At 44.0% G+C, this 26,242-nt stretch overlaps 1 protein-coding gene across 14 annotated transcripts in view; it reads left to right on the top strand.

Annotated features, from left to right (window-relative positions):
* The window catches only part of LOC103547043 (serine/threonine-protein phosphatase 4 regulatory subunit 1-like), a 78,161-nt gene extending 53,128 nt beyond the window's left edge, over nt 1–25,033 (top strand). For 11 of the 14 annotated variants that reach the window (XM_070588560.1, XM_070588559.1, XM_070588563.1 and 8 more), the window contains 14 exons: nt 4,893–5,000; nt 5,819–5,884; nt 7,969–8,127; nt 8,962–9,146; nt 10,222–10,682; nt 12,741–12,934; nt 15,613–15,708; nt 16,559–16,744; nt 16,995–17,156; nt 18,054–18,154; nt 20,229–20,349; nt 21,120–21,254; nt 23,551–23,692; nt 24,508–25,033. In XM_070588560.1, coding sequence (XP_070444661.1) covers nt 4,893–5,000; nt 5,819–5,884; nt 7,969–8,127; nt 8,962–9,146; nt 10,222–10,682; nt 12,741–12,934; nt 15,613–15,708; nt 16,559–16,744; nt 16,995–17,156; nt 18,054–18,154; nt 20,229–20,349; nt 21,120–21,254; nt 23,551–23,692; nt 24,508–24,665 — 2,274 coding nt within the window. In that variant the 3' untranslated portion in view covers nt 24,666–25,033. Of the gene's footprint in view, nt 1–4,892; nt 5,001–5,818; nt 5,885–7,968; nt 8,128–8,961; nt 9,147–10,221; nt 10,683–12,740; nt 12,935–15,612; nt 15,709–16,558; nt 16,745–16,994; nt 17,157–18,053; nt 18,155–20,228; nt 20,350–21,119; nt 21,255–23,485; nt 23,693–24,507 lie in introns of all 14 variants that reach the window. The other 3 variants (XR_011530876.1, XR_011530878.1, XR_011530877.1) reach the window with 1 other exon arrangement.
* Nucleotides 25,034–26,242: the final 1,209 nt, after the last annotated feature.

Here is a 26,242-nt window from a genome sequence, read left to right as displayed (position 1 = left end):
GTGTTTTATCATATTTTCCCTCTTTCTACACACGTGTGCACGTGCGCACAGACACACACACACACACAGATATATACATACACATATGTATATATATTTTTCTGAGCCATTTGAGAGTAAATTGGAGACATTGTGCCCCTTTACTCCTATATACTTCAGTGTTTATTTCGTAAAAACAAGGAATTCTCTTTTAAACAACCTTAGTACATTGGTCAAAATCAGGAAATGTAACTGATACAGTGCTAATATCTTATCTGAAGTTCCTGTTCAGATGTTGTCATTTGTCCAGGATCACACATTGCACTGAATCATCATCTCTCTCTGCCTCCTTTAGTCTGGAACAGGCCTTGAATCTTTCCTCGAATTTTGCGACGTTACCACGTTGAAAGAGGAGAGGGCAGTTCTTTGTGTTAGTCTGATGTTCTCTCATGATTAGATCAGGCTCTGCGTTTTCGGCAGGATATCACAGAAGTAATGTATTCTTATGTTTCACAGTAGGAGGCCCAAGGCTTCAGCTTCTCCTGATCTTGGTGCTATTAACTCATGACTTAGTAGATAGGGTCGGTGTCTGCTGAGTTTCTGGGTACTGCTTTTCCCCTCAGGAAGTATTAAGGGGAGTTACTTTGAAACTATGTAAGGATGCTTTTTGTTGAATTTTCACCCACTCGTATTGGTGTCCATTGATGATTCTAGTTGACATTCTACTGTGAAGAGTGTTCTCTTCATTATTTGCTAACATTTGGTTGGTAATTTTCACATCTGTATTCAAGAAGACTATTGTAGGCAGTTTTTTTTTTCCCTATTATGTTTTTGTCAGGTTTTAGAATCTGGGTTATTCTGGCCTCAAAAAATGAGTTGGGAAGTACTCTCTGCTATTTTCTGAAAGATTTTGTTTAAGACTGTTGTTATTTTTCCCTTAAACATTTGTTAGAATTCACCAGTAAGACCGCTGGTCCTAGAGTTTTCTTTGTGAGATGGTTTTTGATAACCGATTCAATTCAGATATGGGGCTACTCAGATTTGTTATTTCATCTGTGTCATTGAATAAGTTGTGTATTTTAGGGAATTTATTAATTTCATCTAAGTTGTTAAATGTATTAGGATAAGTTTGTTTAAATATTATTTTTTTTTGGTGAGGAAGAGTATCCCCGAGCTAGCATCTGCTGCCAACCCTCTTCTTTTTACTTGGGGAAGATTGACTCTGAGCTAACATCTGTGCCAGTCTTCCTTTATTTTGTATGTGGGACACCACCACAGTGTGGCTTGATGAACAGTGTGTCAGTCCATGCCTGGGATCCAAACCCATGAACCCGGGGCTGCTCATGTGGAGTGCATCAACTTAACCACTTTGCCACCAGGCCGGCCCCAACAATATTGTTTTATCCGTTTAATTCCTGTGAGATCTGTAGTGTTATCCCCTGTCATTTATGATATTGGTAACTTGTGTTTTCTCTTTTTGGTCTTTCTTAATCAGTCTTGCTATCTTTTTAGTCTCTTGTCAGTTTTATTAATATTTCCAAAGAACCAATTTTTGGCTTTGTCAGTTTCTTTATTGCTTGTTTTCTTTTTCATCAATTGCTACGCTTTATTATTCCCTTAATTCTTCAACTTGCTTGTATTTTTCTGGCTTCTAAAGGAGGAAACAATATTTTTAAGGCTACTTTCTTTTCCATTTTGAGCATTTAAAGCCACACATTTAATGTATATATCTTTCTGATGTATTGACCCTTTTATTAAGAAATGACTTTGTCTCTGATAGTAATATGTGGTTGATAGTCTACTGTGATGTTACTGTTACCACTCCAGCATTCCTGTCCTTTTTGTTTGTCATAGTAGATTTGTTTATATCCTTTCACTGTCAACCTCATGTCTTTACATTTAAAGTGTTCTTGCTTTCATTAGCATAGAGTTGGGTTTTGCTTTTATATCCAGTCTGACAGTTTCTGCCTTTTAATTGGAATGTTAGTCCATTTATGTTTAATGTAATTATTGATTATATTTGGATTTAATGCTGCTATTTTGTTACTTTTTTTCCATTTGTCTCATCTGTTTTTGTTCCTCTGTTAGTTCTTTCCTGCCTTCCTTTGGGCTAATTGCTTTTTAATTTTTCTATCGAGGATTTTCAGAAAATATAGCACCTTGCAACAGTGTAGTTCCACGCTCTCCCTCTCCTCCTTTGTGCTTGTTGTGTTGTGTTTTTGTATGTGCTGTGACATAACACATTACATTATGAACCTGGAAATATGCTGTTATAATTTTTGATTTAAACAATGATATCTTTTGAAGAAACCAAGAGAAGAGAAAAAAGTATATAGCCTTTTATACCCACATTTTTGCCCTTTTTGGTGCTCTTCCTTCTTTTCCTGGATCTGAGTTTCCATCTAGTATCATTTTCCTTCAGCCTAAAAAACTTCCTTCAGTACTTTTTTTTAATTTGGTTGGCTGATAATGAAATCTCTGTTTTGATCTGAAAATGTGTTTATTTTGCCTTCATTTTTGAATGATGGTTTTGCTGACTGTAGCACTGTGGCTTGACGGGTTTCTTTTTGTTTTTCTTGCAGCCCTTTAAGGGTTTCACCCTGTTGTCTTCTGGAGAAGTCAGCTGTCTTGCAGATGTACTCCTGTGTATAAAGTATCCTTTTTCTCTGGCTGCTGTCGAGGCTCTCCTCTTTGTCTTTGCACAATGAATGCTTATCCCACTTTGTGTTCATTGAAGTCCTTGGATTTGTGTGTTGCTGCCCTTCACCTAATTTGGGAAATTTTTGGCTATTGTTCTTTCAAGTGCTTTTTTCTGTGCCATTCTCTCTTTCTCCTTTCAGTCTGGTACTTAGATTACACAAAGTTAAACACTTAATATTGTCCTGCAGATCTTTGAGGGTTTTTTAAAGTAATTTTTCTCTCTGATGTTCAGATTTGATCATTTTTATTGATCTATCTTTAAGTTCAGTGACTTTTTGTCACCTCCAGTTTGCTGTTAAGCCTGTCCATTAAACTTTTTATTTCAGTTATTATGCTTTTCATCTCTATAATATTTTGGCCTTTTTAATTTTCTGCATCTCTGTGATATAGAGATTTCCTATATGTCCTTCTTTATGCATAAATTTTCCTTCTAATCCTTGAATAGATGTATAACAGCTCCTTTAAAGTCCTTGTCTGGTGGTTATGACATTCAGATCATTTTGGTGTTGATTTCCATTGACTGCTTTTTTTCTTTATTGTGGGTCACATTTTCCTGTCAACACATAGGTAGTTATTTTTAATTGAACACCAGACATTGTAAATAATACACTGCCAGTGTTTTGCTTCTCTAAAGTGATTTTTTTGTGTGTAGCAGGCAGTTATCTTGTCTGATCTCCAACTCCCAGCTGTCTCCTTTGTGGTGAGCAGCAGCTAACATCTCTGCTCAGGTGGTTTAGTTTCTGGCTGCTGCTTTTCTGCTGGATCTCCTGAGATCTCCCCCACCCATGTGTAGTTTAGCAGTCAGCCAAATATCTCAGCAAATTGTATACACAGATTTTGGACTTTACTTGCAAATCTCTCCACTTGCTGTTCATCTTCTAAGGATAGCCTCCTCTCCAGTTTCTGCCTTTTGGTTGCTCTCCAGTGCTCTCAAATGGTTGTTTTTTTAAAGATCCTGTAATTGTTATCTGTAAGAGAGTAAGTCTAATGAAGCTGCTGCTTTATTACCAGAAGTCTTGGTTCTTTTCTATAGTTTCCATTTTTTTGATGAGATCTCCTATCTGTTCATTTGTTATGACCCTATTTTCCTTTTAGTCCTTGAGCATATTTGTAATACCTGTGTTAAAGTCCTTTTAAAGTCTGCTGATTCTAACGTCTGGATCTTCTGTGGATTTATTTCTCCTGACTGATATTTTTCTTGAATATGGGTAACGTTTTCCTATTTCTTCTCATGTCTATGAATTTTTAAATTATTTATTGTATCTTCTTGGTGAAACATTGTAGAAACTCTGGATCCTGTTATTTTCCTCTGAAGACTGTTGACTTTGTTTTAGCCACCAGTTCAGATTCTTTTTCCCCTGCAGTAGTCAATAGCTGAAACCACTCAGTTTTTTCCCTTCAAGCTATTACTTTTCTCTGTGAATCTTACCATTTCCCCCATGCATGTATGGTTCCAAGATCAGCCAAGGATTAGAGTAGGGTTTAATCACAGATTTGGGGGCTCTGCCTTCTTTAGCTCCCTCCTTCCTTCTTAGGATTTCTGCCCTCACTTTCCAACTGCTCTTGCAAGCTCAGTCTCTCTTCTCTGACTTCTCAAGCTAGTAAAACTGTAGCTTTTCCGTGAGGTCCAGCTACCCTGCCTAGCCATGCAGAATGTGGGAGTGCCCCTGGGCAAAAAGCAGCAGCAGTGTACCCACTGAGGTTCCCTTCTCTCGAGGATCTGCTCTCCTTTCATTTCCACCAGCTTTGGTCGCTCTCCAGTGCCTACAAGTCATTTTTTATACCTTGTCCATCTATTACTGTATGTCCCTTTGCACCACCACTTGGTTTTGGTCGCATTACTTAACCTCTTTGAGCATTAGTTTCTTCTTCTGGAAAAATGAGGACAAATAATACCCATGCCCATAGGGTTTGGGGAAGGTAAAATGAGTTAATATGCATAAATTGTTCATTTATGTGTTGGGCACATAGTGGGGACCTGGCACATGGCAACTCTTGAGCTACAGACAAACCCTTATCTGAGTAAAACCTGAGAAATATTTGGCCTTCTATTGATGAGATAACTTGACAAAACTCAGAATAAGGTGTTCTCTATTTTTACTTCTTGGGAATGTTGGCAATATTTTGAATATTAGCTTTTGGAATCCAGTTAGCGATAGGTGCGATACATGCTTTGGTATTTCAAGTGACTCTAATTTTCTGGTTATTTGTAGATAATCTGCAGACTGGCTTCAGTGCTGAGCAAGAGCACAGTTGAACGCCTGCTGCTTCCTCGATTCTGTGAATTGTGTGGTGATGGGAAACTCTTTCAAGTTCGGAAGGTGGGAACATATAGTTTCAAAACGTGAAAAGTTAAAAAAGTGAAAAAACTCAAAATTGGTTCCTTTAAAGTTTCTGGACTTCCTCAGTAGACACAGTCTGGAAGAAAAATGAGGCCGGCATAATCTGTGTAAGGAAAACACCAGCAGAGTGTTGCCAGCTTTCCTGCAATTAGGGCGTGTGTGGGGACCTGGAGGTGAGGTTCTGTGCAAGTGAACCTGGTGCGCTCAGGCGCTGGAGGAGGAGCTACAGCCCTGCTGGCTGGTTGTTAGATGCTGTTGCTCAGCCGTGCAGGTCTTTCATTATCTGGGGTGATTTGCTCCAGAACCCTCTTATCTTTGCTATAACTTCCAGCTTCAACCCCGCCTTCCCCCTTCCCTTTTAGTTGCTTATCACTTGGTTGTCAAATTCTTCCTTTTGAAGGCCATTATCACCCCTTCCTGAACAGCCCCCTCTTCCTCCTGTAACTGGCCGTCTTCCTTTTCGTCTCTCCTTATGACGCATTGGCGAGAAGATAGGTCTCATTTGCCATGCAGAGAATATTAAGGGTCTCTTTTGCTCTATTGCTAACAAATGCATTATGTATTGAGATCAATTAGGAGCCAGAAAGACCTAGAGTTTGGTAGTCTATTGTAAATCTTCTGTTTCCAGTGCATCAGAGGCACCTGGGTGGTGCCGTGTGGGCGCAGGGCTCGGTGAGTGCTTGTTAGCTGCCTGACTAGAGGAGTAATTGCTCTCGAAGTTCCTGCTTGTTAGTTTCGCAATTCGTTAAGACAAAAAGAAAGCTGAGAATAATGGGTATGCCTTTTGCCTTTTTAAGGTATGTGCTGCAAATTTTGGTGATATTTGTCACGCCGTTGGACAAGAAGCCACTGAGAAATTTTTGGTATGTGTAGTTTTGCCAATTGTAATCGCTGATGTACTTCTTAGGGCGCTTTTAAAATCAGTTCTAAAGTTTTGTATTTATGAGTCTGTTACTTTGGAATGGCAGCTCAGTTTTGCATTCATCAATTTCAAAGTTCTTGACTTCTGAAGCTAATGTTTCTCCTAAGCTTTAGGCACTGGTCTGTGGGACGGAGCAGAAGCAGCCCCAGTGCTCTTTCCTCTGGACGTCTGCTGTTGCTTCCTCACTGGTCACTTCCTCCAGTCTCTTCTCACTGTCTAGGCCACTTTCTCCCTTCTTGACTTATTGGCCTTTCAGGCACCTTCACAAGTACCTCCCTGCCTCGCCACTTCCAGTCTCCTTCCTCAGACCACACACGGCCTGGCCTGGGCGGGTCTCCCCTTGGCTGTGCATCTGAATCATGGGTAGGAGGGAGGGCCCGAGGGTCTGTATTTTTGATGAATTCCCTTGAGATTCTGAGGCACAGCTAGGTGGCCAGGTGACTTTTCAGCTCCCTTGAGGCTTTCTGCTCCTTCACCTCTTCACGCCTCTGCTCATTGCTGCCCCTCTCCTTCCAGGCTCCTGACTACCTGGTGGACCCTGCTGACACTTCACACCCAGCTTGCATGTGCATAGGCCTCTGTCCAGGTCTTTCCTTGTCTAGACTCACCTCCCCACTGTGTCAGAAAGAATTAATTTCTCCCTTCTCAGCATTCCCACATCATTTGTTCAGAGTGCTTGTTTGTCCTTCCCACACCTCATTATAGTTTTGCTGACAGGGGACCTTTACCCTATCGTGTTCATCCTTGTTTCTCCAGTGCCTGCCCCAGACCTGGCACATAGAGAACTATGCTGAATACGCACTTGCCACTTTTATCTGACAGGATATGCTAGCTGTATGGTTGGAAGTATAGTCTTTGAACTGATTTTGAAATTGAAGTTCAAAAGCTTGTTTAATTTTATTTAAAGTATAAGCCATGTCAACAGAGTTCGAACCAAAAAGTATTTTTAGTGGGCTGTCGCTTTGAATATACAGGGAGCGACACCATCCGCGTAACGTGTCTGCATGAGGAACAGCTGAGACCAGCATGTTAACCTTTCTGTAGGCGGGTATTTTCCTTGATCATATACTCCCATTCGTGGAGCTTTTCGGCTGATTATTTTACATTAGGATATTACAAACAAAGCATTATCTTTAAAGGATAAATTTTAAAAGAGGATGTAATCATGACCTTCATACAGATATAAAATGAACTTGTGTCAAAGATTTTATAGTTCTCTCATGTATTAATGAGGGAACCAGTAAGATGTGACAGCTGGTTTAACGGAGAGCTCACAGTACGACACGCTTGTGGTCTGCCCGAGGCCTGCTGAAGGGAGCCTGCAGGTGAATTCACAGCAGCTCCGTGTCCAGGCTCATAGTCGTGTGCCGCTGGACACAGTGTGCATTTCTGTGCACAGGCATTACTTACTTTACTATTAGTTTTTAACAGTTCGACTCCTATCGCTAAAATAGCCTAGTCAGAGGCCCTGTAGGTCCACAGCCTCATCAGCGTTTTCTTACTCTTGAGAGGAAGGAAAGGGGAGCGAGTATTTTGGGGCATCTGCTGAGCGGCAGTCGCCTTCCCGACACCATGAAGCACATGGTTATCCACACTGTGTTGGTGATTTTAATCTTGTCTAAAAAGAATAAAAGAAAATACTTTAAATTTAAAAAGTTACCTTTTTGGTATCTGTGATACCTGGGTGGGTGAGCTAATTGGGATATCCACTAAGTTTCAAAGTGATTCACAGTTTTTCTTCACAATTCACATTACGAATATCAGTCATTCTGCCTTTTGGGGGGTTTTCTCTATTATCTTGTTAAATTTAACCAAGTCGCTTACTAGCATTAAGAGTTAAAAGAAATGTTTCTTTATTCTACTTATCATAATTTCTGTTTGTTTCAAATGGTTGCTTTTATACTAGTTTATGTTTCCCTTTTCTTTCTCATCAATTTATGGATATGCCTTAACTACGTCATAAAACAGGTGCTGCCCTCCCTCGGGGAAACCACATTTGAGTAACATTTGTGTTTGCTTTGGTAGATCCCCAAGTTTTTTGAGCTCTGTTCAGATAATGTTTGGGGCATGCGGAAAGCCTGTGCCGAGTGCTTCATGGCAGTGTCCTACAGCACATCTCCCGAGCTCCGCAGAACCAAGCTCTCGCCTCTCTTCATCAGACTCATCAGTGACCCCTGTCGGTGGGTAAGTGCGGGCAGCTCGCAGCGCTGGCCTGCAGCCGCAGCAAGCTTTCTGGCCTTGTCTTGGCTTCTGGACTTGTGACTGTGTATTTTGTCTTTTCAGAAACTGGTCAGCATATTTAGACCCACTGGGGATTAGGGCACCTAAAATCTCAAAAGCTGCTTTGGTGCAAATTAAGAAAGTAGGGGGCCTGCCCTGTGGCCGAGTGGTTAAGTTCATGTGCTCTACTTCGGTGGCCCAGGGTTTTGTCAGTCCGGATCCTGGGCGCAGACCTAGCACTGCTCATCAAGCCATGTTGAGGTGGCGTCCCACAGAGCAAAGCCAGAAGAACCTACAACTAGAGTATACAGCTATGTACTGGGGGGCTTTGGGGAGAAGAAGAAGAAGAAGAAGAAAAGAAGATTGGCAACAGATGTTAGCTCAGGGCCAATCTTTAAAAAAAAGAAAATGGCACACACCTTAACATTTGTAGTGACTATCACAGAAATGAGAGTTGAGAATGGAAAAACTGTAAGTGTGAATTGTTCCCTTTTCTGTTACTCTCATAAACGTGCCTGTAATGATTAACAGGGTCTGTTCAGATGCTTTATAAAGTCTGGAATTATTTGATGTGGAATTAATATTCTGGAAGAATAAAAACTACATGATGATGCTAAATTTTTCCTCATTTTCTGTTGAAAAATCGTTTCTTTGGAATTTAGGGAATGCCTTAGAAAGCAATAAATCTGCTTAGACATAATTTGGTGAACAGTGAATTGTCTGTGATGAGCCGTCTGTTCAGCCTGGGATCAGCCCTGGCTGAGGTCACACTCACTGGGCTGTTCTCTCTGGTTTCAGGTGCGCCAGGCTGCCTTCCAGTCCCTGGGCCCCTTCATTTCTACTTTTGCAAACCCCTCCAGAGCCGGCCTTTATATTCGAGAAGACGGCACCCTGAGCATCCGACCGCTGGCTCAGGGTTTGGACTCCACTTTCACCTCGGGGTCGTCCAGTGCAGACAGTGGCGGTAGCACTTCCTCAGCCTGGTGAGCTCCGACCAGGACAATTACCAGGATCCCTGCGTCACCTCAAGCGTCCACCTGAAATTCTAGCAATTATCTTGTCTACAGTTTAGTAACAGTGACCTTCTGGGCAAGATGGAATATTAGAGCTTTAATTATGTAAAGAAGGAAAAAGTAATTGCAATAGTGATGTTGAAACATGACTACTAGGTTATAAATAATGAAGCTACTGTGTCTCCTAAATTTAGATAAAATATTCATTGAGAGTAGAGATTAAATAAGCCTATAAAGAAAATTTTCTCTTACTTTTTGATTAATGAAATTCTTTGGATAATTTACAGGGAAAATGTGAAGTCTCCCAAATGTAGTTTTGTGCCATAGGATATTACACGCACATTAAAGGTGATATTCCTGACCCACCATTAGTAGGCTGTTTTTCTAGTAAATTCTAGTGATTGATCTTGGATTTTTTTCATATCTTTCCTCTGAGGATGATGGGTTCATACTAACTAGACCATCCGAGGTAGTTTATAAGCGTCTGCCCATTGTTAGTATTATACAGGAGCGTGAGAGTGGGTAATTTACATAAATCCTTTCGAAGATTGGTGCGTCCTCCTCTCCATCCTTCTCCATTCAAATTCATTGAGTTCCTGCTATATGTCAGGCCTGTGTGCAGCATCTTCCTTATCAAGACTTTCCAAGTGGTTTTCAAATAGCTGGCACTTAGCGACTTCGACACCTTTTATTTTCTGATGCCTGCCCCCTGGTGGAGGTACTAACCAGCAGTAAGTGCAGGAAATCTTGCTCCTGAAGGTGTGTCAGCAGAAGCCAGGGTCAGTTCACCACTTGAATGGAGGGATTGGTTGAACTTTTGTTTGGCATTTTCAATGCACATAATGCTCCCAGTGGGGTAAAGGGGCTGACTGGACCTCTTATTCTCTTGTGAAGTTGTCGTCTTCTGGCACTGGGAGACACAGGAGGTCAGGTGGCCAGGTAGAGAGGAAGACTGGCTTGCGAAGGTGTGGATCTCATGTTTTCCTCTTACTTCCAGTCTGTTATCACGCAGTGCTAAAAGTTTGCTTTCCTCAATTTAACCTAGTTCCACAAAGCCGGTGCAGCCACAGCCGGATCTGCCCGTGGAAGGCACATCAGCAGAGACTAGCAATCTCTCACATGCCAACAGCTTTTCTAATGGCCTGATGGAAAACCCAATGGAAGACTCTGTCTTGGCTGGAGCTGAGTTGACCAGGCTTTCCCCAGAGGCCAGTGCCTTCTCGAAGCTCCCTGTTATTAACGACCTCCCCATCCACAGCCACGCTGGGCTGAGTTCCTGGGCCTGCCCAAAGAGTCCTGAGGATGTATTCAATAATTTCCTTTATTGGCGAACTCCTCTTCCTGACATCAGCAAGGACTTAGAGCTGCTTCTGAGTGAGGCTGGGCCACAGGAAGAAGGCTGCAGCGGACCTGAGACTGTGCATAACAGTTGTGTGGCCAGGAACGAGATTCAAAAAGTCCTTGATAGTTTGCAGGAGCATATGATGAATGATCCAGATGTTCAAGGTAAATGCTGTCCACTGAAATTTAAGAGAAAACGGGCTATTTCTGGGCTGTGTGTCGCACGGGCCTGTGTATTGCTGCATATGTGCCTGTGCTTATCTTTGTTTACTGTGTGCACACACTGAGAAGGGAGACTCGTTCAGTCTCCCCACAGCTAGAACATCAGGGATCTCTCTATGGAGGTTCCTGCAAGGGTTTGACTCCTTGTTTTGCTATCGTGCAAGCCTGAAGTCAGTGCCAATATCAAAGCAGATCGTTCTCGGGCACATCTGTAGCGGTGGCAATTTTATGAGCTCCTTGGACACTGTACATCATGTCCCGTGTTATATGCCCTCTCTAGTTATGAACAGCTAAGGATGGTGCTCCTTTTGGAGCCTATTAGCTCAATCCTTAGCTAAACTTTAAGGTTTTTGTCTTTGTATGGCAAGGAAAAGTACAACTTCTTCTTTGGGGTATTTTTCATTTTATGACTAGTGCTCCCACTGAGTGTCTGATCTGGGAGCCGGGCCTTGCAATCCATATCCATTATCACGCCTCTTCTTTTTCTAAACAGTGCTATATTTGTATTCTTCCTTGAGTTGGGGAAATTGGAAAAAACAACACTTGCTGCTGTTGCCGGGCAAAGATTAGTGAAGGTTTCAGGAAAGGAAATATGAAAATCCAGTTAGCCCTGTGATTATTCTTTGTCTTTAAATTTATAAAGGAAATTAAGTCCATGTTTGCTGAAGGAATGAGCACATGTAACATCTCGCTTCTAATAGCTATAGACAAAGGTCTGCTTTTGGAAAACACGTTTCTAAAGCTGCATTGATCTCAAGGCTGGGACCAGGGCTGTGTGCTGGGGCAGCAACGACCGGCACCTGAGGCCCTGGTGCTCTGATGGCAAGGGTGATATAAACAACCACCTGCTGAAGGGTGTGGCAAGGGCTGGGACAGGAGTGGGCATGCTGTGATGTGGAAGCACAGGGCAGGAAGCCGGTCATTCCTGGGGACAGAGGAAATGTCTGGGAGAAGACCTTGCAGAACAGGTGATATTTGACATGAGCTTTAAAGGGTGGCTGGGAGTCCACCATCTGGAGAAGTGAAGGGATGGGTTTCAGAGGGTTCTTTCAGTTCCCTGAAATCATTGTTTGTAAAACCTTGCATGTATGTGCATACTTAATTTCTTTGTAAGAAAGGACCCGCAGCTTTCATCAGAGCTCAGAGGGATCCGTGCTCCCAAAAGATTCAGAAATAAACGACCCATTGGGTATTTTGAACTGACTGGCTGGAAATGTCACTTGGGCCATTGGGATGGGCCTGGTGTGCTGCACTGAGGAGGTGAGACCTTGCCTTGGGCAGAGTGGGGAGCCAGCTATAAGCTCTAAACATTTTAATGAATCTTGGAGTCTATTGAGTTTAACTAGTAGAAAACAGGATGGAAGAAGTGTGTGTGTGTGTGTGTGTGTGTGTAGGTTGGGGATGTGGAAATAGCAGTTTTTTTTTACAGAAAGGTATGTGAAATATGTCATCATTCTTTTAGGAGGGTCTCAGACAGTCATGCTCTGGACTGAACAAATGAGTAGCCCTTGGGGCTTGGTAAGCGAGATCTTTACTCATCTGCTTCTACGTAGATGGATTGGTATCTGTGCACGCGTGCGTGCGTGTGTGTGGTAAAGAAGGCAGCCATCATACTTTATAAATAGGGGAGCAGGACCTCCCTCACCAAGTTGGTGGACCTCCCAGACATCAGCATTCAGTAACATTGTGTTGTCTTCCTGTGAAAGATGACGGAGTCAAACTCTGATTTCCCTAATTGAGGCTTTTTGAGTTCGGATTTGATGCTCTGTGCACGGCTGGCGTTTAGTTGGAATAGTTCAAGTTAATGGCCATAAATCTCCCCAGCTCACTGAGAGCTGGTTCTGGGCCTCTGGAGCACAGCTGCCGCAGGGACGGGTGTGTGAAAGGTGGGCACTGGGCAGCGCACCCACACGTAGACGGTCTTGTTGGGCACACTCCTCTGAAGTAATCCCTGCCAACCAAATAAAGTGATTAAAATTCTTGAAACTTGTCTTCCTGCAGCTCAAGTTCAGGTATTATCAGCTGCACTGAGAGCCGCACAGCTTGACTCTGTGAATGAGCCTGAGCGCAAGCCGACGGAAGGTCTAAATGGAGTGTCCCTTTCTGATCCCAGCCCTGCCTCTGACAATCAGATGGCTCTGTCAGCTTCATCATCGCAGAATGAGCTCTCCGTGGCCAGGATATTACAAAGCACAGTAAGTATTAGCCCTCTCTCTCAGCCACTGAGGATGTGACAGAAATCACAAAGCTGCATTTTCTTTTATTAATATATCCTGGCAGAGATGATAAATGGCAAATTTAATTTTATTCTTAAGGTCATGTTTTGGATAACTAGACAACCAATCAATCAGGTGATTGATAACCCTGATTCTCCTCCATAAAAACAAGGGTGGGGAAACCAAGGACCTCCCCTCTGCTCCAGAGACACAGGAGCTGCTTCTTTAACCGTGTGATGAAATGCTCTGCGCCACTGCTAGCCATCGTATACATCTTTTCATGATGGCGGAAGGTGAATTCCTGCAGCTCCCGGAATTGAAAGTTGGCAGAGGCCTCAGAGACTGCTCGTCACGTCAGCCCTCGTCCCTTAGGTGCTCTTTTAGCACGTGGTTGCTCAGGTGGTGGTGCCGGCATGCTGTTCCTCACAGGAGAGACTTTGAAAAGCCAGCAGCCCACCAGCTTTTCTCCTGTAGTCTGGAACCAGCCCCCGTGAGACTGGGGCTCTGCCTCGGGGGTGAGGCGGAATCCTGTGGGTTGTTTCTTACTTTGAGTCTCTCCAGAAGCTTTCTAGCTTGCTGTGGCTGGAGGCTCTGATGCCTTCCTCATTCCTACTAAACTTGCACTTGGACCGCTTGGGCTGGGGCCCTCCCCAGGCAGGGGTGAGACTGGAGAATTGAAGTTCGGGACAGGTCCGTGGTCATGAAGTCATGGGCGTGTTGGCACCTTCTCATTTTCATGCACCACGATGGATAATCTCTGTAAACTTGTGGTTTCCAGGGTCAGAATGCCAATTGTTTCTTCATTCACATATTTTACACTTTGATTTTAGCAATTAAACTAACTTATCACCTCCCTTACCCCCAGGCCTGCTCCAATAAAACAAAACAAGAGACAGAACTAAAAAGCCTGAATACAAAATGTTTAAGAGTTTGTGAAGGTTACCTCTTATTAGTAAGAAATGAGGTGATATCCTATTTTGTTGGTTTGTTTAGAAAACTAGGCAAGAAAATTTGTGTTGTTACCCTTGTTAACTGGAGTGCGAAAATCACTTGTGTTCACTAGAAAGGTGTGGCCACATTTTCCTTGGTGGGAGATGTGATATTATTCGAGCTTCTTTGTCATAAACAGAAGTGAAAAGAAAAAAAAAAGAACAGATTCCTCCGAGTTGGCTCTTTTAAGTGAAGGATGTTAAAGAGCTTGTGTGGCAGGCCTCTGGCTGACGGTAGGATACTGCAGCTCTCGAATCTGCAGCCTGACTCTTGATTCCAGTGGGGTCAGTCAGGCTGCTTCCAGTTGCAAATGAAGGAAAAAGACAAAAAAGGATCAAAAGCTTAAACAGTGAAGACTGTTCTCTCAAACAAGACGGCAGGAGGTGGAGCTGAGGCCGGGGGCTGGTCACCCAGCTCCTTCTGTGCCTCCACTCTCTCACCGTAGTGTGCCAGTGCAGTCCTGAAATGGGGGCCAGTTTCTTCCCACTTGTCTGTCTTGACTGCCAGGTGGTTTCTGGGGCCGTGACCTCACGATACCTTGTGGGTTGCCTTGACTTGTGGTGGTTTAGTTAAACCTTAACTTGGATCCTGGAGTCAGTGCTGTACGTAACAGTTGCACTGAAGACTTTGGAATAAAATTAATTCCTGAAAGAAGAATAATGATTTATTACTTATTAATATATGTGAATTTGTTAAGTTGGAGAAATTGAGGTCTTAGGTTATCATACCAAAATATGTCTGTTTTATCATGTCCTCTGTTAAACTAAGCACTACATTTCAGTGAAAACCTCGGGAACTGAAGGTTCTGGTAGCGTGCCTCAGAGCAAACGAAGTGTCTATTGGTGTATTAATGACTTTCCTGGATCATATATTGAGCTGATTTGTCAGAATCCATTAAGCTGGGAGACAGTGTGACATTTCAAGTGCACGTGGGGAATCCTTGTTGTGGGTAAAGGAGAAGGTCGGGTCCATCTCAGTGAGTGCGAATCAGTGATCAGAGACTGATGTGTCACAGTGAATGTTGTTGCTCATTTTAATTGTTCCCCTAACAGAAAGGTTCATCAGCAAACATTAGAAGTGTTTGTACCTCTGAAAATCGACAGCGGTTTTCTGAGTAAAGACTCCTTTATCAGCCACGTCTTTTCACTCAGATTCAGTGGGCCTTCCTCTCCTTCTCCACCCTCTGTCTGACGCCCAGCGCTGCTACAATCTCCAGTTCCCAAGAAATGCTGGAAGTGCTTGCTTCCCCATTTCTGATGAACCTCCCCCTGCCTTCTGGAGTGTTCTATGCCTTAACCATGTGGATATTACTTAAGGGCATTGGTTAACCCCACTGGGGACTCTGGGGCTTCAAGAATGGTAAATGCAGACTCAGGTTGTTGGTACTCACCAACGTTCGCCTGTCTTTTCTAAGTGCCTCAAGCAGTCTTAAAATGTGTAAAATCTATTTGCCTTGGCAATTAAAAGGACTGACCTATACAATATCTTAGATGACTATGCAAATGTATTTTTTATCATCTGGGGAGAGAGCCTCCACTTCAAGGGGCACTCTGCTCTCGGTTTGCATCAGGCATTTCTAGCATTGAAGGAGGAGTCTTTGAAGGGGGAACGGTGGGACAGCTTCCTCCTTTTGGGTAAGTTGGTAACATGTCTGATCAACCCTGCAGGAGCCAGGCGAACCCTCTGAGGGAACCCGTGACCGTTCGGAGCCTGGACAGAGGCATGAGCCCACCCCACTGGAGAAGAATAAATCTAAATTCCAGGTTTGTTCCTTGAAAAGAAAAGCAACTCAAAACTTTACCTTTTCTGGCAGTTACATTTAAGAATGGCCACGAGAACCAGATACTTTTCTTCCGTTAATAAGAATGACGTGTCTTAGTTCATGGTCTTTGTTGGTAATCTTTCCTTTCTAACCTAAAAAAAGTAACTTCTAAGGTAGTGTTTAAAGTCTTCTGAACAGTCTAGAATAGGATTTTAATAAAGCAAGTCAAATATGAGAAAAAATTGACATCTATATACATTAATATTTAGTGTCTGTTTATACAAGTCATTTAGCTTTTTTTTGTCTGAAAAGTTTTTGACATCTTCTTTTTGAACCATGTTTTGCTTTGTTCTGTCTTGTGGATTTGCTTCTTGTGCTATGTCAGTTCTCTTAAATGTTTTTAATTGTTGTGTCCCATTGCCCTTACAGGGACAAAGGTAAGGGGATGGAGTCTTATCCATCAGCTGGAAAAAGGAGTAATGATCCCAGTGTAGGGCCTGGGCCCGAGGTGTTGGGGGCAGTTAGAAGAGAAGAGAAGAGAGTTCCTCCTCTCCAGCCGTGTGCACCAGCCTGACCAAGCCCTGATGTGTAGGCTGCTCTCTACCGTAGCAAATGTTGGGGCCTTTAGAAAAGACGAGCGAGGGCATTGCCTCCACTTCAGTGCAAGTTGAAACTGACTCCTTGCAGAAGAAGCAGCTCGCCAATCCAGAGCCGTTGCCTTTAGGAAGGCCTCCTCTTCCTCTCAAATCTCTGCTTTGCTGTTTTCACCTCCTAATTCCAAATTCCTTGTTTCTGATGAGTATTCTGCAATCGTGCAAGCATGATGGTTTCCTTTCTCTCCCATTTCCCAGGATATAATCCCTCAGCCCCTGCTAGATCAGTACGTGTCGATGACCGACCCAGCTCGAGCACAGACTGTTGACACTGACATAGCCAAGCACTGTGCCTACAGTCTCCCGGGAGTGGCGCTCACCCTGGGCAGGCAAAATTGGCACTGCCTGAAAGATACGTATGAAACACTGGCTTCCGACGTGCAGGTAAAGCACCCTTTTCAGAGGCACGCACGGATATAGCATGGGTCGTCTAGGAGGGGAGGGGAGGCTGCAGCAAGGCTCACTGACCTGTATTTTATGTGGCTGCAAGGCATATTTACTGGTCTCTGAAGAAATAAAGCTTTAAGTGGCCAGCACCTGGCAGTATCAGTTTTGCTCTAGAAATGCCACTTGCGCTGTTGATAACATTGAATTATGCCTGTGTTTTGTGCTGTGTGTGTCTGCTGTGCACCAGTGGAAGGTACGTCGCACCCTGGCCTTCTCTATTCATGAGCTGGCTGTGATTCTTGGGGATCAATTAACGGCCGCTGACTTGGTGCCCATCTTCAATGGCTTTTTAAAGGACCTGGATGAAGTACGAATAGGAGTTCTTAAACACCTGTATGATTTTCTAAAGGTAGGAAGAACAATTAAAAAGAAAAAACAAACCTCCCCTCTTCAAAGCAATTTTTTTAAATCCTGAATATGTAAAGTATCACTGGAAAAAAATGCAGGTGTCTAGGGTTCCTTATTGAAACATGCCGTCCAAAATCTTAAAGTGAATGTTCTTTCAGTGATGGGTAAATATTTTTATATCTTTCCTCCTAATCTTCCTGTCCCTTTGAGTTCTGATTCTATGGAGGATGGTAGATGTATAGCCTCGCCCGCTCTGTGAGCAAGAAGGAGCCCTGGCCCCCGGGCAGTGCATGCTGTGCCCAGGGTCACCCAGGGGAAGAGCCAGCTGAGGTCCCATCTCAGTTCTGCATGAAGGGCTTTTTCTGCAAGATGTTGCTGCTTCTCTTCTTGCCTTTTTTCTTTTTTCCCTAAAGGAATGATGGGTATAAAAACAGGAATTTAAAAATGACCTAGAGAAACTAATTGCTCACATCCACACGACCAAGAGCTGCCCTTGGTGGACTTTGGTGCCTGATGACCATTTGCGAGTCTTGTCTCGTGGTACAGGCGCACACAAGCAGTGCCGACCCCCTGGAAGCAGCAGTGGCTTTATCTTCTGAACACACACATATGCGGGGTTTTTAGGCAGGAAATTATGAGAGAAGAAAGAGCTAGGGGGCATTTGGAAATACACAGGCCCATGCACTAACCGGGAGGAAAGGTGGGAAGCATTTGGGGGTACATTTGACGTCTGTAGCAGCAGCCTTGACTCAGAGCCGCGCTGGGGGATGGAACAGGGGCCTTAGGGAATGCAGTTCTCGCCCATGACAAATGTGTAATCTGAAGTAAGTAACAGTATATTTGAGGTCATTTGGAGGGATTATATATTTTTATTTATATATACATTTTTAAAAAATAGTTGCTTCATGAAGACAAGAGGAGAGAATATCTTTATCAGCTTCAAGAATTTATAGTGACCGATAACAGCAGAAACTGGAGGTTTCGATATGAACTAGCAGAGTAAGTAAAATCTGTTTGGGGGTATGAGGAGGCAAATTAGATGGAATAATTCTTAATTTTCCTACCTTATAATTGATTTCTAAACAAGCAGTAATAATAGTGTTCTTCTGGATAAAGAGATTATGCTTTTATTAAGGGATAAACTGAATCCCAAGGCTCTGAGTTTCAAATACCACAGTCTCCCGGGAGACATCCATTTTCAGAGAAGACAGGACTAGAGTCACTTTGGAATTAGAAGTGTTCTGCTGTTCTATAAGGCAATTTATTCGAACCAAATAAAAGATGAATCACCGCTCTTCAATATTTTCCTATTAATCGGAGCAGTTTTTGCCGAAGCTTTCTTGAACATTCTGAGCATAGCCCTCTCTGGAGGGCACAGCGTGGTTTATGCACTTCAGCTTCTAAAGAAAATTATGCTACAGTGCGAGATATGAAAAGGTCTAACCCAGATGAGACGATGATTCAATAGAAACGTCCCCCCAGGTGGCTCGTGTCTGTACATCATTTTGTGTGTGAAGGAGCATTTGATTCCATCTTGTGCCGGGGAAGGGAGGTGACAGGTTTTAGTGATTCCAAAGAGGGCAAGCGTCACCTTAAATAGTCCTGCCGAGGCGCACGGTGTGCTCTCCGCAGTGCCGAGCGGATGTTTGTGGTGGTGGTGGTTTGCGTTTTAGTTTTCACCTTGTCAAGATTTATTTCCGTATCTTTAGTTTTCATTTTTCTTCCCCTCAACTAGAAATCTCTCAGATAATTGTCTTCCCTGTGGAAATCCATCAAGCTTTTGCAGCTATTCGGGATATGATTTGGCCGATGCCAGGGGCAAACTAAAAGATTTTCTCTTTGCTGTGATCTTTAATCATTATGCTTAATTTGAGAGATTGAGGCTTTAGTCATTATGCCATGTTCCCAGCGAATATCCTGAGAACAGAAAAACAGACCCACGTTTTCCATGAAAGCATCGCGCCCTCTAGCGGCAGTGTGCAGGAACTCGGCGAGGTGGACTGGCTTCCCGGCGGGGATGGGGCCGGGGGGATGGGGCGGGGACGGAATGGGGAGGGGGGTGGGGCGGGGACGGAATGGGGAGGGGGCCGGAGACCAGAACAGGGAGGGGGATGGGGCGGGGACAGGTCGGGCCGGGCGGCGGAGGATAGGGGGACGGAGCTGGGGCCAGGCGGGCTGGCATCGCCCGACAGCGTTATCTCCGAGTGCTGGCTATCTTCCATCTCTGCTGTGGTTATTGAAGCCAAAGCCCCTGATATGAATTCTGTGCTCCTGTGCCCATGATATTGGTATCATTTTTCTGAAAACAGTGCATTTTGATATGAAAGTATTCACCGGCACTTCTGGCTCCTGGTTCTAACTTCCTTCCAATCTCTTTTTCATTTCCTTTCGTTGCCAGTGTGGAAATAATGCCATTTATTTTCATCCCCTTCTCCCCATCCCCATTTAGAAAATAGTGAAAGCTTTGGTGGTCGGTTTTGCCAACGGCCACCTTATGAATTTTCCCCCTGGAGTGAGGAGCTGATGCTCTGGTTCTCCCCACGCGGAGCTCGCTGGCTGGTGAGAGGCTCGTGCCCTGCGCGTGAGCCGCCGGCAGAAGCCGAAAGTTTCCCGTGCAGCTTCAGGAGCGCCGCGGGGGCCGTGAAGCCGCGGGGGCAGTGAAGCCTCATTTGAGTCTGCCCTTGATCTCTCGATCTTTGGGAACTTCAGTGTTCTGGCTATTTTTGTGTTATCTGATTTTTAAAGTTTTATGTGCTTTCGAACTGATAACCTAAAATTGAAATAGATAATCCTTATTCATAAATATCTCAGCCTCTGTTTTACAAAGTTTAATTTATTCCCTTTTTGTTTGATTTGTTTGTGTGTATGAGATGAAGAATGGAGGATTTTTTTTCACTTTTCTTTGCGTGGCCGTTTCACCCAGCTTTCTGCTTTTGGCATTTCACTGACGAAAGCTTTGCTGCATTGCGTTGATATCCCAGGCTGGCTGTTTATATCTGTAAGATGAAAGTAAAGAGAAACTAATAAGATGGTTTTTGCCCCCAAAAAACAATTTCTTTTTTTTAAATTTCAGACAGCTGATACTGATTTTGGAACTCTATAATCCCAACGACGTTCATGATTATTTAATGCATATTGCCTTAAAGTTGTGTGCAGATAAAGTCTCTGAAGTTCGCTGGATCTCCTTCAAACTAGTAAGGAATCAGGGCGTTCTCTGTGATTTTTGGAAATAGGAATATTTATGTTTCTTCCATTTTTAACTCCTTCATTTTTTCTGGGCTTAATTTGTCAGTTTACCTATGAAACCAGCTTTTAAGTTAGGAACTGTATTATAATTTTATCAATATGTAAAATAGCTTTTTTGTTAATCAGTATGCTTCAGTGATAGAAATTGTGGGTAAATCATTTTATATATGAAACCCTGTAAACAGTGGCTTAGGGTTTCTTTTAAGCACAGATTGGGTTTACTCTACAGCATGGTTTCGTAGAGAGGTAGTTCGTGAGCACAAACTGGCAGAGAGAAGCTGATCGTGTTTCGTGTGGGCTTACACCAGCTGAATGCAGAGGAAAAAAGTTCATTTGAAAATATTGATTTACTAAGGGACTCTGCTGGTGTTAAAATGTTATTAAAATGACATGTTCTGAAAGGGAGTGATTTAGTTACTCTGTGAGGGGACTCTTCTAACATTTGGAATCTGAAGATTAGTCATGTATTTCTCTGATGCCAGACCCTTTTCAATTTCGTTACGCAGGGTTTTGTGTGTGCGTGTGTTGCCGCAAACTTAAACATCTTTTCTCCTCTGTGTTCTAATGATTACTGTAAGAAAAATTACTTTCTCCTCTGCTTATAAATTCATTTTAAAAGTGGAAGGGTGCACAAAAATGTCTAGTTTCCGTGTAGAGCAATATTGGGAATTCAAACAGATGCACCATTTTAAATGTGCTCTTCTGATGTTTTTCACAGGTTGTGGCAATTCTGCAGAAGTTCTATTCAAACAGAGAAAACGTCTTGGGGTTAAATTTCATCCAGGAACTCGTCGTAAGATTCCGGCACTGTTCTAAGTGGGTCGGAAGGCAAGCTTTCGCTTTCATTTGTCAGGTTAGCACCGCCTGGGGGGTCTGCCCTCTGTTGGTCGGGTGCACCAGCCTGGAATGCCAGCCCGTGACTTGGGGATCAGTCGACTGGACCCCTCATCTCACAGGAGATTGTGACAACTCAGTCAGGCAAAGTGACTCGCCCACAGTTACCCGACCCGTACACATGTTCGTTCTAGGGATACTGATTGAGTGCCTGCTGTGTGCCAGGCCGACTCTAGATGCTGGGGACAGAGAGTGGACACGCTTCTGCTCTCCCAGCACCTTCCACCTGGCGAGGCGAGGGCCAGGCCCAGAGCCCTGCTCCTGTCCCGTCCAGCCCAGGGCTGTGCTCCTCACTACCCCTCCCCTTAGCCAGCTGCCTTGGAGAGAAGGGGGACTGAAGAGCAGAGCAGGAGGTTAGGGCGGAGACTGCTCCCCTCTTTCAGGGCAAGTTCACGTCAGCCTGCCCAGCTCCTCATGTTGCCCTCTCTACCTCGCGTCATGGAGATGAGGGTGCAGTTGATGTTTGGCCGGGGGTAGGCATGATGGCTGCCATTTCTCGAATGCCTCTGTGTGCCAGGCATCTCATCACCCATCTAATCCTCAATAATAAGATCTGCCGTGCATTGAGCATGGTACACCTGTATACTTTTAGATCAGTTTTTTTAGATGAAGCAATTGAAGCCCAGAGAGGTTAAGTAACTTGTTCAAGATCACACAGGAAATGTAAAACCATGATTTTTTTCTGTTAAAGTGTTATTTCAAAAGTTTTAACTTTTCCTCCTGCACATTTTCAAGCACATACAAAGGTAGAGGGACTAGTATAATGAATCTCCATGAACCCATCACTCAGCTTTCTCAGTAGTACAGTAAAGGTGTGGCTGGATTCCACTTGACCCCAGGCCCCAAACCCTTTTCTCTCCCTCATAACCACCCCCACTGAAGGACTCACCAGGGCCCTCTGTTGGGCTGGAGAGGCACCACAGGGGTACTCTGGCCATCCACTTTGAGAAGTGCAGTGGGTGGCAGAGAAAGTGCCAAATTCACAAACTACGGGCCTGCCACCTTGTAAGGAAGAAGTCAATGCTCGGACCATTTTGTGGAGAAAGGATAAATGAGATAGTCTTGCTTTTATTTTTTAATTCTTTATCTGAGGGCTAGAAAATCCATGATGAAACAAAAGGAAGAGCCTCCAACTAATTTTACTCAAGAAAAATCAGTTTTCCTTTTTGCTTTCACTAATTGTTAAAGATTTAGGAGACTCACAATAACACAAACAAAAGGGAAGGTGCTCAGCCAAGAGTCCTGCCTAAGGGTCACAGGGATTATCATTCCAGCGCAGCTCGAGGGAGAGATGAGACGCTGGAAGGCAGGGGGCGACGTGAGTCCACACCGCTGCTGTGAAGCCAGTCTGCTGCTCCCTCGGGCGGCGGGCAGAGTGCTCCCCCGTGCTGCGGCTCGCCTTCCGCGAGTGGGGCAGCAGTCGGCCGCCTCCTGATGGTCCTGAGGCTGAGCCACCAGCGCACTGCCTGCACCTGGGCGCTACCAGCTGCTGTTGGTGCCTTGTAGTGGGAAGGTCGACAGGCTTTAGGGTCCTCACCCCTGGCTTGGAATCTGCGCCCTGCCGCTGCTTGTTGGTCATGAGGCCAGTGGGTGTCCCCGCCCCACTGGACAGAGTCCTTATTTCTGATTCGCATGGGCGGCTGGGAGAGTGTCATGCGAGTGCGCGTGGGGCTCGGGGAGCAGAGAGGCAGTGTGCGATGCAGGTGGTTAGCACTGCGGCAGTGTTACCAGGTGACCACAGGCGGCTGGCGCGACACCGGACTCCAGGAGCTGGCCCTCCCTTCCATGCGCGGTCCCTGCCCTCAGAGCTGAGTTCTGGTGAGGGTTCTTAACCCTTCCTGGTGGTGCCACGTTTGACTCTCTGCAGAAGTGGCCTGCCATGCTTCTCCGCTGTGCAGATGAGGAAACGGCAGCTGAGAAAGGTGATGCCACTTACCCAAGGCCATGGAGCTAGTGAGGGACCGAGTGAGGGTTTGAACCCAGACCTGGCTGACTCAAAAGCCTTTGCTTTCTCCACCAAATAGCATACTCCTTGTAACCAGTGCTTGGTGAGCAATTAGAAAACGTTAATTGTGTTTCTAACCAAATTTAGCAGTTGAGATTTTAAAATTCAGACACACACACACCGCCCCCTCAGACCAACAGATCCCGAAATTACTTCTTTGGAACTACTGAAGTGTCCATTTTCAGAAGAAGCATGCTGATCGCTCCCTGTTGAAAACACCACTTCTTCGGCTGTGCCTTTCCTCCTCCAGGGGGTGGTGAGTGAGGGGTGCGTCCCCGTGGAGCAGTTTGTGGAACACTTGCTCCCCAGCCTGTTGAGCCTCGCCTCGGATCCTGTTCCAAACGTCAGGGTGCTGCTGGCCAAAGCGCTGAGGCAGACACTGCTGGAGAAGGGTGAGAGGACCGTCTTCTGACCTGACCCACTGTAACCCTCACCGGGCAGCACCGGGCTTTCTCTTTAGGAAATCGTGGCAAAGCGTATGATAGCTTACTTCAGATTTATCACACAAATCGATACTTTCAAACATATTTATAAAATGACTAAGGAAATAAGGGTCGTTCTGTTTTTACATTTAATAAATGTATGCTAAAATGGAAACTATTACATAATCTTCTAGAAATGAGGGAAACTTTTGTAAATTTTGAGTTATGACATAGAGATTATGAAAGTTAGCAAATTTAAGCCTTAACTACATTTAGGTTTTAATGGTATTATTTTGTAATCAGTAAGAAAAATTTATAGCCCAACCTAGTCAGTTATTTTACACCTGAATGGGGCTCAATGCAAGATCGTATCCCTGAGCGGCTCGTGTCTACACTACACACCCGGCCCTGCCTATGCCTATCTTGCCACTTCCCTCCCATCCCCCGGCCCCCCCCCCCCCCCGCCCCACCAGCAACCTGCTCCCCCTCCTGTGTTCCACACATTGCCAATTCTTTTGTATGGGAGGGAAGAAAAGATAATATTAAAAGTTCTTTAGTTATAATTTTTAAAATATGCATACCTATTCTTGGGAGTCCATCTTTAAAATTTAGAAGTACTCTTTGATTAAAGCAATTTTATCATTTTCAAGGGCTTACATACATGCTTATTCTGTGACAAATGATTTATTGTCCTGAGATGTGGTTGGAAAAAACCAAAAGCTAGCGTATGTTTTAGAACACAGTTCATGGCACATGTGATTCAAACTCATGTTTTCTCTCTTTAGCGTATTTTAGAAATGCTGGAAACCCTCATCTTGAAGTTGTTGAAGAGACTGTCTTAGCTTTGCAGTCAGACCGGGACCAAGATGTTTCCTTTTTTGCCACCCTGGAACCACAGCGGCGGAATCTTATGGACATCACTGTGCTGGAAAAGCAGCACTGAGCACTCTGCAAGCACTTACGGCCTGGCCGGTTCATGCTTGGCACACACTGCTTACTGTGCCTGGAAGGGGAACTGACTGAGTGACGCCTGCCGTGGGAGGAAGGAGTTCTGGAACTTTATACCAAGCGCTTGAACGCCCCCTTCCCACCTGCGGTGACAGGACTGCACCTGGGATGGGCTCTGGTTATGACCCCCTACCTACCTGATCAGGAAGTCTGCGAAAAGGTGGAAGAACCAGGTGGCTCACTGGTTGGGGGGCCTCCATAGCGAAAGACGGCCTGCGAGCTGTTTGTCTCTCTGTTACAGGCTGTCATTTAAAGCCACCTCCCCCAGAAATAAAGTCGTTTATAGCAGCTTTCACTCTTTAATAGACTTGCATATTTGGCTTCCCTTATGCTTTCTGATAAAATATAGTTTATGGTCTTATATTTTATTTTTAACTGAAATACTGTACATATATAAATAACTCTTGACAGGAAGGAAATATATTAATGTAATATTAGCCTCCTATCAGTGAACAGGACAAATACATCATTTAAATTTATGCCCCACTTTTGAGTTGCTGCAAATATAGCCCAATTTGTTTACTTTTGAAAAATGTGATAAAGAAGTCTACTACTGAATGATTTATAGCAAGCTTTCTAATATTATACTTTTGTTACAAACTGTACTTGGAACTTTTCCTAGGGCACTCATCCCTCCCCTGGTTGCTCCAATTGTATCCATAAAGATGTGGCCTTTGATAGAGGCAGACAGCAGGGAGCGTCTGCATTCTTATGCGGATATGTTACTATGCGGTTAAGAACTCGAGAGGAGCACTGGTCATTGAAATGCTTGCATATTGGCTTTATACCTAAAGCTTTAGAATCTCAACAAACAATTAGAAACCATAGTTTTGATCAGTCCATATACTTGCCCGAAAATACCAGTGATTTGGGGGGTTAAATTATGATACTCTTCAACTTAAGTGCAGAGAATTTAGATTTCATGCTTTTAAAATTTAGACTAAGAGAAAGAAATTCTAGGATTTAAACAGGTTTTTCATTAATTAATAATTCAAGGTTCCAGAAACATTTGCTTAGATTCTGCGTACATGTATACACATGTTATTCTCGTTTCTGTTTTTATCTCCTCAAAGGCAAAGGGAAGGAAGGAGCAGCCCATCTGGGGCCCAAGAGCCAGCTGCAGAGGGCGCGCCGCTCCTTCCATTCTCCCCTTGGATCTTTGCCTCATCTGTCTTTTCTATCTTTCTTCCTTTTTTTAGAAAACTAAATTTCTGGAGCTATATATTGAATTTCCTGGTATATAGGATGTTCTCCCCCTCCTTCAAATTCCACTGAGCTGATTCTTTAAAAAGAAAGGAAGGAATCTATACGTGCCAAAGAAAATAAGGCACACGTGGGAGAATTTCACATTGTAACCCAGGGTCTCCTTTTGGCAACTCTGGCAAAGAGTGAGTTAATAGGTTGGAAGCTACTTATTAAGAAAAACCCAACCCCTCTTGTGTCCCAGACCTGCCTGAAGTGCGAAGACGGAGATAGTGTTTTGCTTCAGGGTCAAAGAATTTTTAATTTTTT

The sequence above is a fragment of the Equus przewalskii genome, chromosome 21 (assembly GCF_037783145.1).
Source record: "Equus przewalskii isolate Varuska chromosome 21, EquPr2, whole genome shotgun sequence".
Lineage (NCBI taxonomy): Eukaryota > Metazoa > Chordata > Mammalia > Perissodactyla > Equidae > Equus > Equus przewalskii.
The sequence above is the reverse complement of the archived record's forward strand: the minus strand, read 5'-3'. Positions and strand labels throughout refer to the sequence as shown.